The 23,293-nt window shown below is 41.0% G+C and overlaps 1 protein-coding gene across 2 annotated transcripts in view; it reads left to right on the top strand.

Annotated features, from left to right (window-relative positions):
• Positions 1 to 23,293, top strand: part of ANOS1 (anosmin 1) — a 133,800-nt gene that overhangs the window by 53,552 nt on the left and 56,955 nt on the right. For both annotated transcript variants that reach the window (XM_060273484.2, XM_035115473.3), the window contains exon 2: positions 7,979 to 8,026. In XM_060273484.2, coding sequence (XP_060129467.1) covers positions 7,979 to 8,026 — 48 coding nt within the window. The remainder of the gene's footprint in view (positions 1 to 7,978; positions 8,027 to 23,293) is intronic.

Below are 23,293 nucleotides of genomic sequence, written 5' to 3'. Positions count from 1 at the left end.
GATGGAGGCTCGTAACATTATACAGGAGGCAGCAACAAAAACCATCCCAAGGAAAAGGAAATGCAAGAAAGCAAAATGGCTGTCCAACGAGGCCTTACAAATAGCGGAGGAGAGGAGGCAAGCAAAATGCAAGGGAGATAGGGAAAGATACAGGAAACTGAATGCAGATTTCCAAAAAACAGCAAGGAGAGACAAGAGGGTCTTCTTAAATGAGCAATGCAAAGAAATAGAGGAAAACAATAGAATGGGGAAAACCAGAGATCTGTTCAAGAAAATTGGAGATATGAAAGGAACATTTCGTACAAAGATTACCATAATCAAGGACAAAAGTGGTAAGGACCTAACAGAAGCAGAAGACATCAATAAGAGGTGGCAAGAATACACAGAGGAATTATACCAGAAAAACATGGAGGTTTCGTACACCCCAGGTACTGTGGTTGCTGACCTTGAGCCAGACATCTTGGAGAGTGAAGTCAAATGGGCCTTAGAAAGCACTGCTAATAACAAGGCCAGTGGAAGTGATGATATTCCAGCTGAACTATTTAAAATTTTAAAAGATGATGCTGTTAAGATGCTACACCCAATATGCCAGCAAGTTTGGAAAACTCAGCAATGGCCAGAGGATTGGAGAAGATCAGTCTACATCCCAATTCCAAAGAAGGGCAGTGCCAAAGAATGCTCCAACTACCGCACAATTGCGCTCATTTCACACGCTAGCAAGGTTATGCTTAAAATTCTACAAGGCAGGCTTAGGCAGTATGTGGACCGAGAACTCCTAGAAGTGCAAGCTGGATTTCGAAAGGGCAGAGGAACCAGAGACCAAACAGCAAACATGCGCTGGATTATGGAGAAAGCTAGAGAGTTCCAGAAAAACGTCTACTTCTGCTTCATTGACTATGCAAAAGCCTTTGACTGTGTCGACCACAGCAAACTATGGCAAGTTCTTAAAGAAATGGGAGCGCCTGATCACCTCATCTGTCTCCTGAGAAATCTCTATGTGGGACAAGAAGCTACGGTTAGAACTGGATATGGAACAACTGAGTGGTTCAAAATTGGGAAAGGAGTACGACAAGGTTGTATATTGTCTCCCTGCTTATTTAACTTATCTGCAGAATTCATCATGCGAAAGGCTGGACTAGATGAATCCCAAGCCGGAATTAAGATTGCCGGAAGAAATATCAACAACCTCAGATATGCAGATGACACAACCTTGATGGCAGAAAGCGAGGAGGAATTAAAGAACCTTTTAATGAGGGTGAAAGAGGAGAGCGCAAAATATGGTCTGAAGCTCAACATCAAAAAAACCAAGATCATGGCCACTGGTCCCATCACCTCCTGGCAAATAGAAGGGGAAGAAATGGAGGCAGTGAGAGATTTTACCTTCTTGGGCTCCTTGATCACTGCAGATGGTGACAGCAGTCACGAAATTAAAAGACACCTGCTTCTTGGGAGAAAAGCAATGACAAACCTAGACAGCATCTTAAAAAGCAGAGACATCACCTTGCCGACAAAGGTCCGTATAGTTAAAGCTATGGTTTTCCCAGTAGTGATGTATGGAAGTGAGAGCTGGACCATAAAGAAGGCTGATCGCCGAAGAATTGATGCTTTTGAATTATGGTGCTGGAGGAGACTCTTGAGAGTCCCATGGACTGCAAGAAGATCAAACCTATCCATTCTTAAGGAAATCAGCCCTGAGTGCTCCCTGGAAGGACAGATCGTGAAGCTGAGGCTCCAATACTTTGGCCACCTCATGAGAAGAGAAGAATCCTTGGAAAAGACCCTGATGTTGGGGAAGATTGAGGGCACTAGGAGATGGGGACGGCAGAGGACAAGATGGTTGGACAGTGTTCTCGAAGCTACGAACATGAGTTTGACCAAACTGCGGGAGGCAGTGCAAGACAGGAGTGCCTGGCGTGCTATGGTCCATGGGGTCACGAAGAGTCGGACACGACTAAACGACTAAACAACAACAACAACAACAGCATGCACTTTGTTAAGCATGTTTAGACTTAAAGTGCTTCTGAACAGGATTTTCCCTATTGTATAAGTTTTTAAAAGTTCTCATAAAATGAGGGAGAGTGCCATTTCCATGATATCATTTATCTGAATTCTATTTTTCTTCTTCTTTCTCCTCATTTCTGCTATTGAATGAAAGGCAGTTTTCACTGCAGGGTGTCTTAAATAAATAACACAGACATTGAAAGCAAAAGAAGGCAATTGTAACTAAAAATGCAGTGGATTCCTGAAATATTTCCATATATCTATGTACATGTATAGATCTATCTATCTACAGCTTGTACTTAAGGCAGGCATGCCCAAAATCCATTTCAGGGGCTTAATCCAGCCCACCGGTTGGTTCAATCCGGCCCCCATGGCAATTTATTTCCTGGGGTAAAATCCTTAAAAAAAGGATAACAACTTTGGTCAGCCCTCATGGCCCTTCACTTCATCAAATTGGCCCTCTTTGAAAAAAGTTCAGACACCACTGACTTAAGGGTTTGGAAGGGCATTAAAAAGGTGCTAAATGAACGGTGAATGATATTTAATGTCACAATTGCATTGTGGTATAATTCTACATCTAATATACATATGCTAATTGAAAAATAGTAATTTATTTATTTCTCTGGAGCATTTGTATCCTACTCTTCCACCAAAAAGGGCTCCCAAAGTGGCTTAAAAAGGTAAAGGTAAAGGGACCCCTGACCATTAGGTCCAGTCGTGACCGACTCTGGGGTTGCGCGCTCATCTCGCATTATTGGCCGAGGGAGCCGGCGTATAGCTTCCAGGTCATGTGGCCAGCATGACAAAGCCGCTTCTGGCAAACCAGAGTAGCACATGGAAACGCCGTTTACCTTCCCGCTGTAGCGGTTCCTATTTATCTACTTGCATTTTTGACGTGCTTTCGAACTGCTAGGTTGGCAGGAGCTGGGACCAAGCAACGGGAGCTCACCCCATCACAGGGATTCGAACCGCCGACCTTCTGATCAGCAAGCCCTAGGCTCAGTGGTTTAACCACAGCGCCACCTGGGTCTTACATACAATCAAAAATCAAATGGGATAAGATGGGTCCCTGCCCACAGCCTTACAATTTAAAAATCCATGGCACACAAGGCAAAGGGACAGGGAGGGAAGGGGGAGGGAATGTCACAATTTTCCTTGCCCTGATTTCCTCTTGTTGAGCATGGATGTCTGGAGTAGGGAAGCCTATATGTACCCTTTACATGTGTGATACATCTGTCAAGGAAGCTAGGGAGAAGGAACATTCAAGAATTATTCAGCCATTTAAGTCCTAAGCTTGCATTCTGAAGTGGTACCAACCAAGCACATATAACTTTATTGCCAAGAAAGCTAAGAATAGAGGAACACTGCTAGATTGGCATTTTATTGGGCGTGAATAGTAGTTCTTATATAAATCAATTCATCCAAGACACTTTCTGATAATTATACCATGTTTTTACAGTGGTACCTCTACTTACAAATTTAATGCGTTCTGAACACACATTTGTAAGTCGAAAAAAATTGTAAGTCGAATCCCATAGGAATTCCAGAAAAAATTCGTAAGTAGAAGCAGTAGAAGTAGAAGCAACCCTATCTAAAAATTTGTAAGTAGAAAAAATCCTATCTAAACCGCATCCAAGATGGCGGACGGAGCTCTGTTCGTAAGTAGAAACATTCGTAAGTAGAGTTATTCGTAAGTAGAGGTACCACTGTATTTGGTTCATCCACCAAAAAATAGCCTTAAATGCATGAAACTCATCAGTATTGTTCATCATTTGTATGTGCAATAAATATCTCTACTTACCTTTGTGCTTTAGCTCAAGATTTAGATGCTCTTCTACCTTTTCCATTTGCAGCGATCAATTGTGTCAAATACCATCAAATCATCACATGCCTGCAAAAAGCATACTTCATGATCTTGCAATTTAAATCTTTGTCCTCGGGCACTGTGATGAAACAAAATAGATGAGAAGAAGGTTGCATCTTGTTCAAAAGGATTTTCTTCCATATTCCCAAAGATAGATTTTCTGTCATTCTTGGTTATGAAAAGTAAGGTATTGGAAAAGAACTTGAATGAATTTTTAAACTACTTGCACATTGCCCGGAGGCCTGTAGATATACCATGTATACACTGTTGTGGATTTGGCTGGCTTCATCATGGTGAATGAGTGGCTAGGGCCTTTGTTTTCTCAGGGTTATGTTTTTAATGACTATGGATGGTCCCCTGAATGGGCAATTCATTTTACAGGATTAGGGTCTCAGACCAGTGCTTTCCAGAGTTTGTGCATGAGTGAGCTGAGTGCGCCTGGCTGGAGCTAGCTAAAAGTGAGGGAGACCTGCACAAGTTGCTTTCTGATGTTTGCAGATAAAAGTATACAATTGGGGATTTGCAACAATATTCCTCTTGCATAAACAGAAGTGTTCTTGAAACAGGAACCTATAGCACTGCGGGGCAGGGAGGAGAAAGATTTTAGGAGGGTGGAAATGTACACATTTGTTTCTTCCCACACTTCTGAAGTCTTCCCAGTTGTGCTATGTCAGGGATGAGGAAGTTGGATTCCACTTACATCAGCCCATAGATAGCATGACCAATGGTCAGGAATAACTGTAGTCCAGTAACATCTGAAGGGCGACAGATTTCACATCCTTGTGCTAACTACTGCTAAAGTGCTCAGATTCAGGGGCAGAAAACTTAATAGCTGTATAAAGAGATAGGAGTTCTCTGAATTTGCAGAAGCCAGTACTTTTTCTGACAGTGGCCCATCTCACAGCCAAAGTGATACACATACCAACTTTGATATTAGAAGGAATGTTGGGGCACAAGACTTGCTTGCATGTCCCATAGCTGTATTTCAGATATATATATTTGGTGTTCATTTGAAAGTCTCATTCCTCATTTTGAAAGAAGTGGAAAAAGACTCACATGGGTGGTTAAAGTTTGATTAAACCACAGAGACCTCAGAAAGAAAAATAATGGCACGAGTGATAATTGGCTTGTAAATCTTTCTCCCATTTTGGCTATACATACTAAATAATTTTGCAGGCAAGCAACTTTTGTAGGCTGTTTTAATTTAGAGGTGCCAACTTGAATAAAATACTGGGGGAGCAGGTAAGCCCCACCCCACAAGACGCAGCACATGCACACCATTTGAATGGCAATGTCCATCAACTTGTGTGGGGCAGCCCCCTAGAAGTTGGCTCCTAGGACCTCCTGCCAGTTTTCATTTTTTGCACTTTACATTAAAAGTTAAAATCCACCAGTTTGGGAACAGAAATATTTTCAGAATGAGAGGGGATAGAAAATGGGAAATTTACTCTAAATGTAACGAAAAGCTAGTCTTCTATTATATTGCTTATAATACTAAGAATTAAAAGACAGCAATGGCAGATTCTGAAAGGAAAGAGTTCTACTTTGCCATAGCAAAAGTCTTGCCATGTTACAACTTGATGCATTAGACCAGGCACCCCCAAACTGCAGCCGTACAGATGTTTTGGCCTACAACTCCCATGATCCCTAGCTAACAGGACCAGTGGTCAGGGATAATGGGAATTGTAGTCCAAAACATCTGGGGGGGGGGCGAAGTTTGGGGATGCCTGCATTAGACTGCAATCCTAACCCCACTTTCCTGGGAGTAGGTCCATTGAATTCAGCAGCATTCTTTTTAAGTAGACATTGTTAGAACGGAAGCCTGAGTGTCTGTGATATTTATGAAGAACCCATTCCCTGATTCTTCCTAGTATTCCAAAGAAGCCTGAATAATTGCAGTCACACCTATCCCAATCATTGGGATTTGAAAGAAACAGCTGCAAATATTAGACTGTGTGCAGAGGTTACGCATTGACTGAGGCTACAATCCTATGAACCCTTACCCGGGATTTTGAACACTGTGGGATTTGTGTTGGAGGAAATATGTTTAACATGTACTGCAAATGTGTCTGGCATATGAGCGCACACATATTAGAGCACACAGCTCTAATATACAGTTGGCCCGCCACTTACACAAGGGTTTAACTCCAAAGGTCCGTGTACAAAGGCAAAATCATGCAAAGTCAGGAAGCCCTTGAACCACTTCCATGTGAGGTGTAGACCTGCTTACTGGGTTCTGGGAAGTTTGCAATAGGGCCCTGGGACCCTCTGAGAGCCTGGTAAGCAAGGAAAACCTGGGTGTGCAGGTGGAAGAAAAACAAGTAAATGGAGAACAGGGAATGGCAGGTTTTCCCTCCTCTCCATTTGTTTTTTTATTTTCTCCCTTCATAAGTTTGCATTCACATATGCAAAGGGAATGCCAGTTGTGGGCCCACTGTAGCATTTTAGTTACAGGTAGGTAGCCATGTTGATCTGGCGTAGTCGGGAAAAAAATAAAAATCTTCCAGTAGCACCTTAGAGACTAACTAAGTTTGTCATTGGTATGAGCTTTCGTGTGCATGCATGGTATCTGAAGAAGTGTGCATGCGTACAAAAGCTCACACCAATGACAAACTTACCGTAGTGGGTCTCTAAGGTGCTACTGGGAGATTTTTTGTTGTAGCATTTTAGTTTAGCAGTTGATAAGCAGATGACTTTGCTACATATTTTGTTTGTGTTTTGAAATTGTGTTTGTAGCCTCTAGTGTGGCAGCTTTCAAGGCAAGAAGAAGCAGCCTCTGCATTTGGAGAATGTTCCAGGTGACCAACATATTCCAAAAGCAGGAGCGCTTCATCTGATTTAGTGAAAAGAGGCCACAGAGCTATAAAACTACGGTATGCAGCTAGTTGCTACTAATCTGCAGCTGCAATCATTGTTCTCTTCTGTCATTCCTTTATAGGAAGAATAAAGGATTGAAAGCAGTCCATGAGATATTAGTTTAACATTACTACTGGCTAGGTTTTGGAAAAGGAAATAATAAATTCTTGGCTGGCACGGGGACTGCTAAAGTACTTCAGTTAACTGTATGTTATTTATGACATCCTCCTAAACTTTTATGTCTTCTGTTCCTGTCCTTTCACAAGCGTTTGCATGAGTTTTATGTTTCACATTTATTTATATGTGTGCTTTAGTATATTTAAGATAACTTTATGGGTAGTTGCTGCCAACCAAAGAGCATTAGATTTTAAGATGACACGGTTTTAATAGCTGAATATGTAATGTGCTAATGAGGATAAGATCAGGGGAGGCAGAAATGTTTGTGTTTCTAAATATTTTGGAAGAATCTCCACCTTAGTGTAAGGCATGGTAATGACTCAAGAAGCACCTTTCAAAAGCACCACATGCGCTAGGGATAGTGTACACAATGTCAAGAGCTACAGCACCCTGTCTCTTATCAGTTACGCTTCAAAAAAGAAGATAAAAAAGATCAAAGGAACTGGGTGGATGAACATATGAATTTTGCCTGCTAGTGCTGCATCCCATGTTATTTTACATCTGCTGTGAGGTATATGTCCAGAATTGTATGTATCCCTTTTAAAAATAAATAAAATAAAAGCTATATATTAATTATTAGGGCTGTACACAACCCTGCCAGTCTACTCTCTGGTTCCAATCTGCAGACCCCAGTCAAGATGAACTGCCCTGGGCCAACTAGGGACCACCCTCTGCACCTTGGATATAGTCCCGATTTACTTTGTGGGCAGGGACTAATGTTTAATAAGGGGGGGACCTAATTAAACACACAACCATGATGGAGTGGGAAATGAGACATTGTGCCCCCTCCCCCTTGACTGAGCAGGGGTTTCTATTCTCCAGGATATTCTTCACAAGTGGTTTATCTGTGGGGAATATGCTTGTGAGTGAGCACCCTCTTGGTCACCTTTTTGGTCAAGTCAGCAAGGGAAGTTGGCATCACAAAAAATTCTTAGAAACTCACCAACCTAACCAGAAATGGAAACAAATTCTTGTTTTGTTTTCAGAGTGGGAAAGAGGTACTATGGAAATGCACGGGAAATATTGGCCTAGCCTGAGGAGATATGTCACTAATACTTCTATTTTCTCTCTCTCCCCCAGAATAATGGTTCCTTAGTCTGGTGCCAGAATCACAAACAGTGTTCAAAGGTATGAAACATACAGCTCTCTCTCTCTTTCTCTTTCTCTCTCTAAGATACAGTACAAAAATGTTATCCATCCTTGTGCTTTATTGTTTATGGATTGCTATACATTTCATTTTGTTCTAAGCACTACAATGCATTTATTTCCATATTCTTTGCATACAACAAAACTCTTAAAATCTTGTTAACAATGAATATATGTATGTAATCACTTGCTGTATATCAAAACTTTGTGGTAGCGATCTCTTCCTCCTCCTCCTCCTCCTCCTCCTCCTCCTCCTCCTCCTCCTCCTCCTCCTCCTCCTCCTTCTATTTAAGAACTTCCCTGCAGAGGCGTAGCAAGCCCAGATGGTACCCGGTGCGGAATTTTTTTGGTCACCCCTCCCCCCCCACATCGACAGCTCTGGGTAGGCTTGGGAGTCACAGGCGGGTGCCAAATGTCTGCCCCCCTTCCTATGCTTCTGTGACCCCACCCCATGACTCCCAAGTACCCCGAGCCATCAGGAGAAGGCAGGGAGCTATGCTGCTTTGCCGGGGCACTGGCAAAGTTGCGCAGCTCGTCCTCTCGGGAGCCATGGATCCTGTCCGTCGTCCTCCCTCCCTCCCTGGCTCGCTGTAAAGCGGCAAAGCAGGAGCCGTTTACAGTGAGCCAGGGAGGGAGGGAGGCTGGGAGGGGGCTCCCAGCTCGCCGTAAGCGGCTCCCGCTTTGCCGCTTTACAGTGAGCTGAAGAGGGAGGGAGGGGGAGGCATGGCTCACTGAAAAGTGGCAAAGCATGAACTGCTTACGGCGAGCCGGGGAGGAGGGATCGCACCGCCGTCCATATGGCGCTCCACCGGCGCCAGTGGCAAACCGCTATGTACAGTGCATGTGCGGCATCACTACGCACAGCGCATGCATGCAACACCGCACATGCGTTGTACGTAGCGGCTTGCCACTCAAACGCTGTATGGACGGTGGCGGGATCCTCTGCTTGCGCCTGCCAGCCACGAACAGAGGATCCTCCACATGCGGTTGTGCCGCCGCGATGGCTGCTCTTGCTGCCGCGCCTGGGCGACAGAGCAATCATCCCATGGGGTGTCCTCTTGTCATCCGCTGAGATGTGGAACCCCACCTTGTGACGCCACTGCTTCCTTGTTCCATTTACTTCAATTAAACATCTTGGCTCTCTTCTGTTTGCAATCAATGGGCAATCGCCAGTGTTAGTCATACTCAGAGTAGACCCATTAACATAATAGAGCTCAATAGCTTGATTTCACATTTCATACTAAGCCCAAACTATGGCTTAGTGCAAAAATGCTGGCTTGTGTGGAGGAGATAGCAGCTCCCTTGGCCAATGTTTTGCTTGGCGTGACATCTGAACCCAATTACAAATGATGGTTAAGGAGGAGATAGCCTAGACTTGGACAACACACTAAGCCAAACAGACTTGGACAACACACTAAGCTCAAAAGGCCAGGGAGAAGCAAAGTTCCAGGAGTTATCTTATTTGTGCTGAACGGCAAGGCATGCAAACCAAGTCATTTAGTATATTCTGAGTATGACTTAGTAGTTGGATACCACCCTGTGGGATTTTACAGTGCTTTATTAGAGCTAGATTGTGCCAGTTAATTTTACATGACCTAAAATGTACTTAATATTTATTCTACAAGCAATTTTTGTTCAAGAAAGGAAAGTGTTTTTCCCTGAGATTATATATTTTATGCTCTTCAGTAATTTAATTTCTTTGGGGCTTTCAGCTAGTCTCACTGTTGTCTTTGTATGTGTGTGTTGACTCTTTGACCCTTGAAAGATTAGAGTGCAAGTGAGCTAATAACTATTTGATTCTACTGGAAAAGCATCTTGCTAAGTTGCCTGGAGAGAAGCAACAATTATTATTCAGCTTTAGAGGGTCAGAGTGGAACCACAGGGCTTAGCCACTGACTGCTCTTTTCATTCCCATTCAATGCCGAGTGCGTCTATTCCCTGCTTTAGAATTTCACCTTCTAAACTATTAAACCAGTGTTGTAGAAAAATGGTAGGTAAAACAGTATTTAGCCAAAATTTCCATGATTTCATAATGTTACAAGGACATGCACTGCAGTATGCCGAGATCTATATTTAATACGTAGTTGACTTTCTGTAGTATTTATATTAAGTGGGGACCAAAATCCCAGAAGCTCTGAGGTGCTGTAAGGAGCGGTGAAGAACTGCCCTGTTTTATGAATAGAGACATTCCATTTGAAACAAAAAGGTACATGGATTTCTCAACAACAGTGAATCTCAACAAGCTGGTGTGTGTGTCTGTGCGTACAAATGAAATACTTTTTCTGTGATGTTTTCTTTGTGAGTTCCTGACCAGCAGGAAGACTTCAGTTTATGAGTGCTAACTGGGGGAGAAGTTGGGAGAAGGGCTATTTGTTTTGATTAGAAGAGGAACTGGTTTAATGGAATACAGTAGCTACTATACAAGCAAGAATGCAAGTACGTACAGTAATTCTATCTAACCCGCTAACTCATATTATCTTGTAAATATAATTCAGCAGTGGACAGTGGGGTGGTATGACTGTGTTCACCTATCTTCTGGATGGTGTTTTTTTTGCTGCTGCTTATAGGGAGGTAGAGGAGGAGGGGCGAGGTTGGTGTGGTGCAAATGCACTCGTGGGATCAGTGGATTGACTCCACAGTCCATTTGCACTGTGCTGTTCTGGTGCTCCTACTGTTGCACTTGTATTGCACTGACTTTGTTCCTTCTACCTCCTAGCAAGCAGCAGTGACATGACTGACTGGAGGTCAGGTGAGCACTGCTGCCTCACCAAGCTGTCTGCTACTAGTATTGATTGAATGAATAATATATTTGCTTAACCTTTAAAGTAAGTCTTCTTGTTTATCTGTCTTACGCCTGCTACTGTTTATGTGTCATTTGGGGAATAAGATATTACCAGAAATGGCTGGTAGCAGCAGAAATCAGGGGATTAAGGAAGCAGTTGTAGTCCTCATGTAAGATGGATGTTGGTGGGAGTCCTCCACATAAAGGGTCAGTTAGGGAGGTAATCCTCCAAATTTCACAATTACGTTGGGCTCAGTTTAGTTTGGGATTAGTTGTCATGTCCTATATAGAATTTCTGTACAGATACAGGATTTCTTTTTAGAAATAATTTTTAACCCTGGTGTCTCCTCCATTGATTGAGTGATGCAGTTGTGCTATGAAATAAGGAACATGAACATCCGCCAAGCTATTTCCCATGTGATGTTCACAAGCGATTCTTTAAAATAGGACTACTAAATTTCATGAAAATCAACAAAGAACAACATAGCCTGTCACTGTCTCATGATTGCTGCTGATAATTAGTGTTGATAGGAATAGGTTGTTATAGCCCAAAGTAAACTACCTGAAAACAAAACTGTAATGAAACAATGAAAACGATTTCATACATTCATCTGGTCTTCAGTATTGTTCTGTTCTGATTATTCTCTCTCACTCCACCCCTCTCTATATTTCTCTCCTTCTCTCTGACACTCACACTCTTTCTCTCTTTAGGTTAAATTGCCACAAAATCAGTTAAAGTGTGAGGGGCAAACTACATTAAATGTTAAGCATATTCATTGCCCCTGAATTCATTATTTTTCATTCAGAAATAACCAGCACTGAAAGCCCAGTCAGGATTGGTACCTGTTTGTGTATGGGGTGTGTGTAGGAGAGATTTAGTCCTTTACCCTCTTCTGTGCTATATATCTATGTACAGTATATGGATTGGTATCTAGTTAGGTGGAAATAACAAGAATGCTGGTGTCTGGCAATTGCTAGCTCTTGTGGCACACATGTTCCATGGTTAATCATGGAATAGGACTTCTAGTGGCTTTCTAATGTTGCCATTTTGTCAAGGTGCATATACATGCTTGTCTGTGCAGCGAGTGTATTGTTAGGTATTGGTGGGGTGATTTTTCATTTTCTTTTAATTATGAGAGATTTGATCACTTATGATGACTGTGTGAACATACTTAGTGAACATCCTTACAAGTCAGCTTAAGTAAAAAAAGATTACTGACAAATATCTGTATAGTACCAACTCTGTCCTGGAAAGGAACCATTGCTGGGGGTGGGGTGGGGTGAACAGTACACATTAAACAACATAGCCATAGAGATGTTGCCAAAAGAAGTTGTTATGTGGTGAGTGATTTGTGGCTGAAACAAATAGAACAATGTACGGTGTGGTTGTCCTTCATAATGTTGTGCATCTCGGACCTGGAATATGTTTCTGGTGTCTAATTTGAGAATCTGAAGATTTGCAGTATCACAGGTCTTAATGCAGCAAGTAGGTTCACATGGTATGGCTGGGTTTGCTTGTCACGGGGAAGTCCAGTTTTAGTATAATTTATTGGTCAAGAAAGGATAAGGAGGCAATAGCTGTAGAAGACACAGAAGAGAGAAGGAAGCAAATGGCCATGTAAATCTATCCATTAAACTCGACTTCAACATGAATTTTGGTTCTAAGATATTGATTTATTCAGATTCTGCATTGGAGGAGAAAAGTGGTGTCTGACTCATGCTATGGTCCTGTGAGGCTATGCTATTCTACTATTTTTTGTAAACTGCTTTGAGGTTTTTCACAATCAAGCAGTGTATAAATTTTAGGAAATAAATATGTAATGTGCATCAAAGCTCCATTTTTCCTTCTGTTATATTGGTTCCAGACTCTTGGCAAGTTTGGCTTGGCACTTTAGTTAAGGCAGTTGACAATACCTAGAAAAAAAAGGTCAGAATTTAACTTCTGTATGAGCATTATGGTGCTGGAAGAGACTCTTGAGAGTCCCATGGACTGCAAGAAGATCAAACCTATCCATTCTTAAGGAAATAAGCCCTGAGTGCTCACTGGAAGGACAGATCCTGAAGCCACCTCATGGGAAGAGAAGGCTCCCTGGAAAAGACCCTGATGCTGGGAAAGATTGAGGGCACAAGGAGAAGGGGACGGCAGAGGACGAGATGGTTAGACAGTGTTCTCAAAGCCACCAACATGAGTCTGACCAAACTGCGGGAGGCAGTGGAAGACAGGAGTGCCTGGCGTGCTCTGGTCCATGGGGTCACAAAGAGTCGGACACGACTAAACGACTAAACAACAACAACATGAGCATTGTCTACTATTTCAGGTTTCCCAAATTGCTCCATTAACAGCAAATATCAGAACCTTGAAGTTATTGCTGTTGGATTGTTTGTGGAATATAATAGGCTGCTGAATGTTCTCAAGGATATCTGTCTAATGAAACATAAACTGAAAAAAGAGTTAATTAAATCTAAACTTTGTTCCATTGAGTCTTGTCTTTGATTTTTCTTCTTCCTTGAATCTGGCCATTCATTCACAATTACGTACCACAGTTGATTTAATCTTCTTGTCATCACCTTCAAAGATCTGCATAACTATCATCCCTCCTTAATTATCCATTGCCTGACAAGTGTCAAGTTGTGCCCATTCTGTCCACTCCACTAATACGTCTAAGTGTGCATCCCTGTTTGTCAGTTTCTAATAAGATACCTTTGTGCTGCATGGTTGTCTTCAGGCTTCTGTACACATTCGGATCCCCCAAGGCCCCTTATATGTCAACAGAAGAAATCACTTCTTCCTCAGTAAAATAAGCTGGTTATATATAAACTTCATATAATTTCATGCTGTTGTAATTTGCAATCAGTATAACCACATGGGTGGGAAGGAACCCAACTACTTTTAAATACTGCCAATTAATTGTTATTAAATAGCATTCATTACTACTAAGGGCTGGTTCATAGTGGGCTAGCTTACTTATTTTAGCACTAGCAAGAGTTGCTCATTCCTTTCAGCAATGTAATTTATGAGCCTATAGTTTAGAATTGCAGCTGCAAGAACCTTCTCTGGAGCTTTGAAATGTGCATAGGAGGCAGAAGTACTGTAGCTGAGAACTGTAAACTACCAGCTCATATATTAAGTTGATCGTATGAATGAATGACTTCTGTGAAGGCAACAGGCTTCTGCAGGAAGGCCACCCTGCTGCGTGAAACAGGCCATTATAGTGAATAAACACTGGTGATATGTTTCTGATGGGATGAATTACTTCAAACATAATTAAAGGTGCAAGCATTTTATGAGAAATGAAATTATACTTTGAGGTAATTTTTAAATACTGATAATTCTACACCTTTGAATTGTAGTACTGCAGTTTGAGCACCGTTGAAAGCTAAGTGAACAGAGAGCATAATTCAGGGATGCCTATGCAGTGGCATTTACAAGGGCTGGAAATAAGTGGTGATACATCAAGACGCACCATGAATCTCAATCTGGTTTTCTTTTCCTTCTTCTTCTCTGTGATGACAATACATTGACAATAGTCATTGATTGATTGACCCAATGGCAAGGCCAAAAGGCCATCTGTAGTCTTCAGAACAGAGAGGATTTTGTGAAAGAAAAGCTAACTAAGGATACAAATGCAGCAGCCAGATAAACATCATGTTTCAGGGGAAAAAAACACCAGTCTAATTTATTTGTAGAATAGCTCACACTCCAAAATGCTGCTGTGAGCTGTTCTTCAGGCTTCCTACTGGGTTCTTCCCAGAGAGAATGCAGGTGGAAAGATGAGTTAATGATCTAAACAATTAGAGATTTGCTGCACCCTTCCATCTGTCAAAGTCTGCTGAAATAAAAGTGCACAGTTTTCATTTGTGCCTCCAGCATCAAACTCAGCCTGAAATCATGTTGTGATTTGCCCTGCCCCTTGGTACTGTCATTCTTATGGTAAGTGTTCTATGTTTTCATGCTGGGAGACTTCTATCAAATGTATTAGTGTGCATTTTAGGACTAATGGGAACATTTCATTACAAAAAATACAAATATAATTCTAGGAGCAGCCATTTCTTTTGGAAAGTGTGCTGAGTTACCGTTGTATGGTTTATAAAATTGCACCACAGCTCTAAAAATTTTTAAAAAACATGCAAGGTTGTAACTTTATAGTAGAGCACTGGTTTTAAGTATTACTTGTGAAAAAGTGGGATAAGTTACTTTTGAAATCAGGCTTTATACCAACAGAGAAGAAAGAGAATGGCTTCCTCTACTGGTGTATCTTAATAAAAATAAAAATGCTGATTTATTTTAAAATGTGGCATATTCACAAAATATGTATGGAAATTATGGTAATATGGATGATATTTGAAGTTAGGACACATTTTACTTCGAATATCTTGGGGTATATTTGTTTAGAATGTGTTTTAGCCTTAAAAATATACCTAAGAAAGCATGTTGCTTAACTTTCACATACATGTGATGACCTTAAATCAGGCATGTCCAAAGTCAGGTCGATTTAATCCAGCCCCCGTGGCAGTATATGTCCTGGTGTAAAATCCTAAAAAAAAGCTCAACAACTTTGGTCAGCCCTGATGCATGTTCACTTCATCAAATCTGGCCCTCTTTGAACAAAGTTTGGGCACCCCTGCATAAAGGAAAACTGCATTCTACAAGCCTATCTTCACTTGTCACTGCTTGGGGTGCTTATAAATTACAAAGTAGCAGAACTGGATTTATAATGCAGCAAATTATATAGTTCCTGTGCATATTCCTACTAACACAATGGCCAAATGCACACAGTAGTTGACTCATTCAACTGTTGCTACCAAGTGTCATGGATTAGCTAGATGCAGAGGCGTGGAGGGAGGCACCAGTTGAGGAACCCCCAAGAAGGCTCAGAGCCAGGAGATTGGTGGTGTGATGACAATGAGTGATCAGAGGGAGCAGATGGTGAGGAGGAGGTGCTGGAAGCTGAAGAGGCAGCATGGTTTAGTGAGCAGGAAGAGTCTGTGGCAGAGAGCAGTCCAGAAGCAGAGGCAGAAGAGGAGGCTGGAGAGGAGGAAGGCCAAGAGGCAGCGATGAAACAGGTTAGTGTCCCTCTGGGTGGAGTCTGTTCATCATATGTGCCTTGCCCTGCCCCAGGCGCCATGGAAACACACTCCATCATTGCCCTAGTCTAGAATGATGGGACCAATGGTCCAACAGCATCTAGAGCTGCAGAAGTTTCCCATTACAGAATTCCTTTTGTACAAGTAGCCAGAGTTTAAAATCCTGTCCATATCAATAAGTATTAAGATTCCTGCATTTTTCTTGAAGAATCTCTCCACTTTGGAAACAATTGCTAACAAAGAAGTTACCATCAAGCCCCTTCAATGGATGGCTGACTTCAAAAGTGGAAGCATGCTTCCTGTTGATGTGATTAGAACATTTGTTTGCTTAACAGTTTCAAACCCTTCTGCCATGTGCCTATCTATCAAAAGACAATAGCTGGCCTTGCTGGAAAAAAACACACGGCTGCTTTAAACTACCCTTTAAAAGCTGTTCTTTCCCAGTTCTAAATGCTCTTTATGTTTCAGACGTTACTTTCATTTGAATTTAAAACTCAGGAACTTGCTTCAGATGTATTGAAGGATAGGGTGTTTTTGCATTACGATGTGTCTGTCTGTCAGAATTGAGCTAGTTGTATGTAATTCCCTTTATACTTGCAGTTTCTGTAACCATTGAAGGGGGAAGGAGCCATTTATCAGCAAGAAGGATTTGCGTTTCATGTTTAGTGACACCCTGCATTTACTCACTGATACAAATTTCCACTAAGATTATATTTTGCAGAGGATACCACTGGGTGTCTTGCTTCTCTCTCCTACTGAATTATTTGTCCCAATTTTGATCACTGTATTCTTGGTCTGTAACTGAATTGTTGAACTTAACTTGCCAAATATAAATTATTCATTTCTGAGTACTGCTTTCCCCTCAGTCCAAAGGACACAGAATCATTGCTAACTTCTGAATTGTGCCACTGTTGAGGACTAGTAATGTAAACCTCATAGCTCTTTCCTAATGAAACATTTGAGGCTTAGTTTTACATCTCCAGCTATAGTATATGCGTGTCTGCTCAATAAAGGGATGTGGGGGAAAGTGGTGTACCGAGGCTTTTAAAAAAGCACACACAAAAAGATACTTATTAAGGCTGGCATTTTGAAGCAGCAAATGCTCCTTTAATGTGGCTTTATCTGCTTCAGTGAGCGCTGTGTTGAGAATCTGGGATATTCACACTGCAGATTCTAACCAAGCCCCTTTTTCATTCTTTTGAGCAATTTGGGCACAAAAACAATCCTTTCCTAGAACTTTTAGCAAAAGCAACTGAACTATGCAGGCTAATCAGCTGTAAATCTTTGCCATCTATAAAGCAGTTGATTAAGTGCCATGTAGCAGTAGTTCAATCAGTGCCGAAGCAGAGTTGATCAAACAGATTTAAAGACAGACAGTGCTTTGAGACAGTAGACAAATTAACAGTCAAGTCTATTTCAAAGTAAGTAGCAGATTTACTGCATAAAACTTTTAAACAGCATTCCCATGTCTCCAGTCACACAGTTTCCCCTAACCTTTGTATGTCTTGCTCTCCGTAATTGGGATTGGAGAAAAGGTATGAAATCAGTGGCTCTTGGACCTACAGATGTAAAACTTGCAGAAATTTTGAAGCCATGTAAAAGCAGTGTGTGTGTGTGTGTGTGTGTGTGTGTGTGTGTGTGTGTGTGTGTTTCACCCCTGGGGAAAAAGTGGAAATTTGAGAAAACATTGAAATATTTTGTTTAGTTTGTCAAACATTTTCATATCGCAGGAGAAGTATGATGTATAACTGTGAAGACTGTCTTCAGAGGGGCAGCCATGTTAGACTAGTTTTTGTTGCAAGGGACTAACAACTTCATCATGGCACAAGCATTTGTGAACTACAGCCCACTTCCTCAGATTCATGAAACAAGCCACATTGAACACTGAGTCTCACTTTTGAGGAAACATGGATAATATTGTTATTCGATTTCATCGAGTGGTCCAAAATTCTAGTATTATGAGAGAGAAATTTCTCTTTCCAGTTTCTCTAAAAGATGAATAATTTCATAATCTCATATTATGCCCCAGTTGCATTTTACCTAAATAAAGAAGTCCTAATACCTTAGCTTTTCCTTATAAGCTGGTACTTCATGATAGTTTTAGATACTTTACACCTTTTCCAGCTCTACAATAACCTTTTTTTGAGGTTGAGTTGAGCAAGAACTGTATGCAGTATTTTCCATGCAGTTGCCCCATACATTTGTATAAAGGCTTTAAAATTCCAAAAGACTTAGTTTCAATACTTGATCATTTTTAACATGTCCTTTTCTCCATTACTATACTTGGTTGACATTTTTAATTGAAAATTTCACCTTGATATCTTTTCTGACTATTACTATAATTTCAGATCTCATTAGTTTATAGGTGAAATTAGAACCCTATCCCCTGCCACGGCTATCACTTTATATTTACTGGTACTTAGCAATGTACTTTTTTCAGCATATTGTTGCTTGTTGAGCCTTGATTGGAGAAATCCTTCTGGAGTTATTTGATTTTTCCATTTTTTAAAACCATATTGAATAGTTTGGTGATTTCACCAACTTTGCTACCTCTGATTCAGACCTGCTTATAAATACATGAAATAGAACATTTATTCCAAGTACAGGTAGGGGACCTCACTACTTTTTTTGTTTAAATTGTTGTTTTACTCCCACCCTTCACATCATGATCTAGATGAAGAAGCCAGTCCTGCAAAGGATTGGTGAAGCAGGATTTCTGTTTGCAGAAGCCTTGCTGACTCCACCTATCAGCAGTGCTTGTCCTTCTATAGGTTCTAGCACTGAATAATGCTTTCAACTAATGTGCCTTGACAGATCCCTGTTACAATATCTACCTTCTAGTCATTTGGTTAGAAGGCTGACTTTTAGTGGTGAGTTGCATATTTGTGTTATAGGATAGACAATTTTATTTGACAACATTAAGAACTCTCAGTGTGTTGCCATTTGGACCTAAAGATGTATTAATTTGTAATGTGTCGGTTAACTAATCCTAGAGCCCTGCTGCTCAGTGATTTAGTAGGTGGTGGAAGACTTTATAGCACAGTTTAGATGAATGACACTAAACAGTGACTAGCAAAAACCAATAACAGCCCTACTTGACAGGCCTTTATCCAGAAGCCTTGTTTTCACTTTTACTGAAAATATTATCAATGGCGGATCAATGGCTTCTCAGCAATGCATCAGGGGAGGAAAGAGCACGTGCTTGCTGCAATCCTGATAATTATAACCCCCAGCGCTGATGCTATCTGCATTTTAAAAATATTTTGCGTCAAACACAAAAATGCATTTAACCATTTCTGACTTGGTCCTGTGATGTAAATGAAGAAGACATTTCTGATTTGAAAAAGCCACATGCTCATCATTTGGTGTATAATTCTCTTGAAATTTCAAACTAGCCCACAGGTTCACTATTTTAGCCCTTTCTTTCTTTTTGTCTGAGAAAAGCAAGTAGTAGTTGGGGTCAAAACAAATGCAGAATTTATTTTGGAGCCTTCAACATGTTTGTCTCTTCTCCAGTCATTACCTGGAAAATATAGACCCTTTTGCTTGCCTCTCTATCTGTATATTTACTCCTGCAGGGCAAACTGCAGCTTTGCTGAGGGGTGGAAGCAGGAAAGGAAGTATCTTGAACAGGGAAGCTGTATATTTACAGGATTAAACCCCCTTCCCTCATAATTGGGTCACAATCAACTTGGAAACCCTCACAGTTGCTTTTAAGGGGAAAAAGTTGGAATTCCAGAATATGGATCATCTGCATTTCAGTTGGTTTGGTCCTAATGTTGGAGGGGGAGAATGAGTGGACAGCCTTTATTATCACCCCCCCCAAAAGAGAGACTCTCCAGAACGTCTGTTTCTTGAATCACTTGTTTTGACCGGGTTACTGGTTTTGTGTATTCAGGGGGCTGACATTTACAGTTAAACCTAAGTTGTGTTTCATTGCAAAAGCGTCTCATTAAAAGAGCTGCTGGTTTAAGTTTGGGCTTGACTTCCTTCTCCCAAGAAGTAAAGATACAAGGGGCAATATAAAACCTTTTATGCAAGAGTCAAGCTACTCACTGTTCATTAAGGTTAGTCATCAATGCAAATACTGATCTTACAGGACTTGATGGATGAATAAGACCATACAGATGAACATTTCACGACGTGCTTTTCCATTTCGTATGTGGCAAAGTACTATATTTTTTCCTCTTGGGAAGATGATGTAGATGACCAACTACTCTGGAATGAGACAGTGCTCTCTGCAGGGTTGTGTTGTTGCCATCTGTATGGGCCCATTGTCTTAAGAGGCACATACCCATCACTTCTCCCCTTAAAAGATGGGTCTTGATCCAGTGCTTCTCTGTGAGCTAGATATTTTTGTTCTTGGGTGGCAAAAGTGCTGATTTGGAGTTTGGCTGTGCTCAGCAGGAAGGGAGCTGTCCGCTTAACGGCTGTTAATATTTGTTTGGTTCTGGACTATACTGCTGTCTGATATCTGTAACTCTCATTATTCACTCACTGGGTGGCAGTTACGGATGTAAAGTTCATTAAAAGCATTTGCTGAGAAATTTTTTAGGCAGGGTCAGAAGTTGTTGCTTGAAAACTTGCATGAGATGGACAGCTGACACCTACTATTTAAGCCTCTGAAAACAAATATCCATCCATTTTTAGATATCTGTGAGGAAATTACAGATTTGCTAAGTATTTCTTAAATTACAGCTGGCAACTAAATGGGAGATATACCTTTCCTCCCCATTGGTGGTGTTCTGTTGTGGGGTAAATTTCCAGTGTGTTTACATTTTCTGGTATCCTTATTTTGGTTAAGTATATCTGCATGACAGTGGCATTGGGTATTTGAATACAGCAGGGGTGACCAACTCCCAAGAGACTGCAATCTACTCACAGAGTTAAAAACTGGCAGTGATCTGCCCCCTTTTGGGGGGGTCTAAGGTCAAAGTTGTTGAGCTTTGTTTAGGAAGGAAAGCCCTGTTTTTGGGGTGCAGGACAAGGATGTTGAGCTTTTTTTTAGGGGAGTCAACGTGGTTGAGCTTCTTTGGGGGGAGCTAGTGATCTACCACAGACATCTAGTGATCTACTGGTAGATCACAATCTACCTATTGGACAGGTAGCTGTGGTTGCTGGACATTCTGAAACTGAAGTTATTAATCTCTTTTTTTAAGATTTGAAAATCAGTATTTTTTAAATACCCCCACTTGTAAAATTTGCTATAGAGATGCTAATCTAACATTGAAAAGGTGAAAAAATGTTATGAACTAGTACCACATCCCCACATAGCACAACACTATCTAACCTGAACATAAAGTTTTTTTTATTCCTTCTAATGTTTCATCCTTAGCAACAGTAAAGACCTAAGCTTTATGGGATCACATAATTTATCTACTCTGAGCACACTCCTTTAAGCATTGGTTGTAAAATTTTGGTACTTTTGGTCATTGTTTCTGCACAGATAGGATTCTCAGTACAAATTGGCTATTGTTGTTGCTTATTTCATTTATGAATGGCTTACCATGAGGTTTCTTGAAGTGATTTGCAATAAAAAATGACATATAAAACCGTTACATATATAAAAACAGTTAAATACAATTGCATATAAAAACAATTGTAAGAACGGTAAATATAAAAACAGTTTAATACAGCAATACATACATAAAATCAATTCAGATCCAGGACAGATACCAACTGCAATAAATATTTTAGACGTGTTGGTAGAAGGCAATTCCAGCTAGTGATGTTAGCTGGGCCTAGAATGACAGAGATGGATCTAGGAGCACCTCCAGTTTATAAACGTGCTCCTTCAGGGGAAATACAACCTTATCCAAAGCAGGCAGTTGACCAATTGCCTGGACTCAGGAGTAGCCCACCCACAGCACCTCCAGCTTGCCAGGATTGAGAGTCAATTTATTGGCCCTCATCCAGTCCACACCCAAGTCCAGGCTCCAGTCCAGGGCTTGCACAGCCTCTGCTGATTCAGAGAAATAGAGCTGGGTGCCAGTGGCGTACTAATCACACCTCACCCCAAATCTAATGAGTGCTCTCAATGGCCTCATGTAGATGTTAAATACATGTTAAATAGTAGCAGGGACAGGATGGTACCCTGAGGCACCTTGCGGTGCAGTTGTCAGGGGGCAACACTTAATCACTCAGTGCTATTATCTGAAACCAGCCCTGGATATTGAACTTTTCTAAAGGCAGGCTGAACTTCAGGAGGACCACCAAGAATGCTCCATCAGAAGATCTTGATGGTCTGGTAGAGCACAAGTTGTTTAGGGTTTTTCAAACCAGCACAAGAAGCTTAAACTTGGCCTGGTACCAAATTGGCAAATGTTGTAAAGAATACAAGAAGATAATGTATGTGAAGTGATTTATATATAAAATGATAAATAGTAGTGTAACATTTGTATCCTACTCTCCCCGTTAAGGAATTTAGGGGAGTGTATCCCCATTTTATCCTCCCACAAGCCTGTAGGGTAGATGAAGCTGAGAGTGAAATACTTAGCCAAGGACCTCCTTGTATCTGTTCTGTGACAACAAGATTTGTAACATTTTTAATAACAACAACAACAACAACAACTACAACAATACTAATACTAATAATTTTTTATACCCTGACCATCTGGCTGGGTTTCCCCAGCCACTCTGGGCGGCTCCCAGCCGAATATTAAAAACATAATACAGCATTAAACATTAAAAACTCCCCTAAACAGGGCTGCCTTCAGATGTCTTCTAAAAGTAAGATAGGCATAGTTGCTTATTTCCTTGACATTTGATGGGAGAGCATTCCACAGGGCAGGCGCCACTGCCAAGAAGGCCATCTGCCTGATTCCCTGAAACCTCACTTTTTTGCAGTGAGGGAACCACCAGAAGGCCCTCGGTGTTGGACCACAGTGTCCGGGCTGAAGAGTGGGGGTGGAGACTCTCCTTCAGGTATACAGGACCGAGGCCATAACTATACATATGAGATCAGTATTTTAGACAAAACTATACAGTTAGCATATAAGAATCAGAAAGCAAATTATTTTGTTTCCAGCATTCTCTCAGGTAAAACTGAAAGATCCATGCAGCGTCGTGAAGTGTTAAATTCTGAGTTTCACAATTTCTTTTAAAATTAAAAAAGCAACATTTGTATTTAGTTTTGACGGGTAAACAATTTCAGTTTGTTGGACATAGAGCTGTTTCACACCTTAATTGGAAACCAGGATGAAACTTGTGTCACTTGGAACAAGAAGCTTAGTATATTTGGGACATCTGTCATGGCAAAGTCAAGACTATAAAGTTGTCAGACCTTCTTTGACCTTTTTGCTCCTTTATTTACTCTCTGATGATTTCGGTTTAGCACCTATTTTCACACTTGATATTTAAATTGCTACATGATACACTGGTTT

Source organism: Zootoca vivipara, chromosome 4, assembly GCF_965207765.1.
Source record: "Zootoca vivipara chromosome 4, rZooViv2.hap1.1, whole genome shotgun sequence".
In the NCBI taxonomy this organism is placed as follows: domain Eukaryota; kingdom Metazoa; phylum Chordata; class Lepidosauria; order Squamata; family Lacertidae; genus Zootoca; species Zootoca vivipara.
The sequence above is the reverse complement of the archived record's forward strand: the minus strand, read 5'-3'. Positions and strand labels throughout refer to the sequence as shown.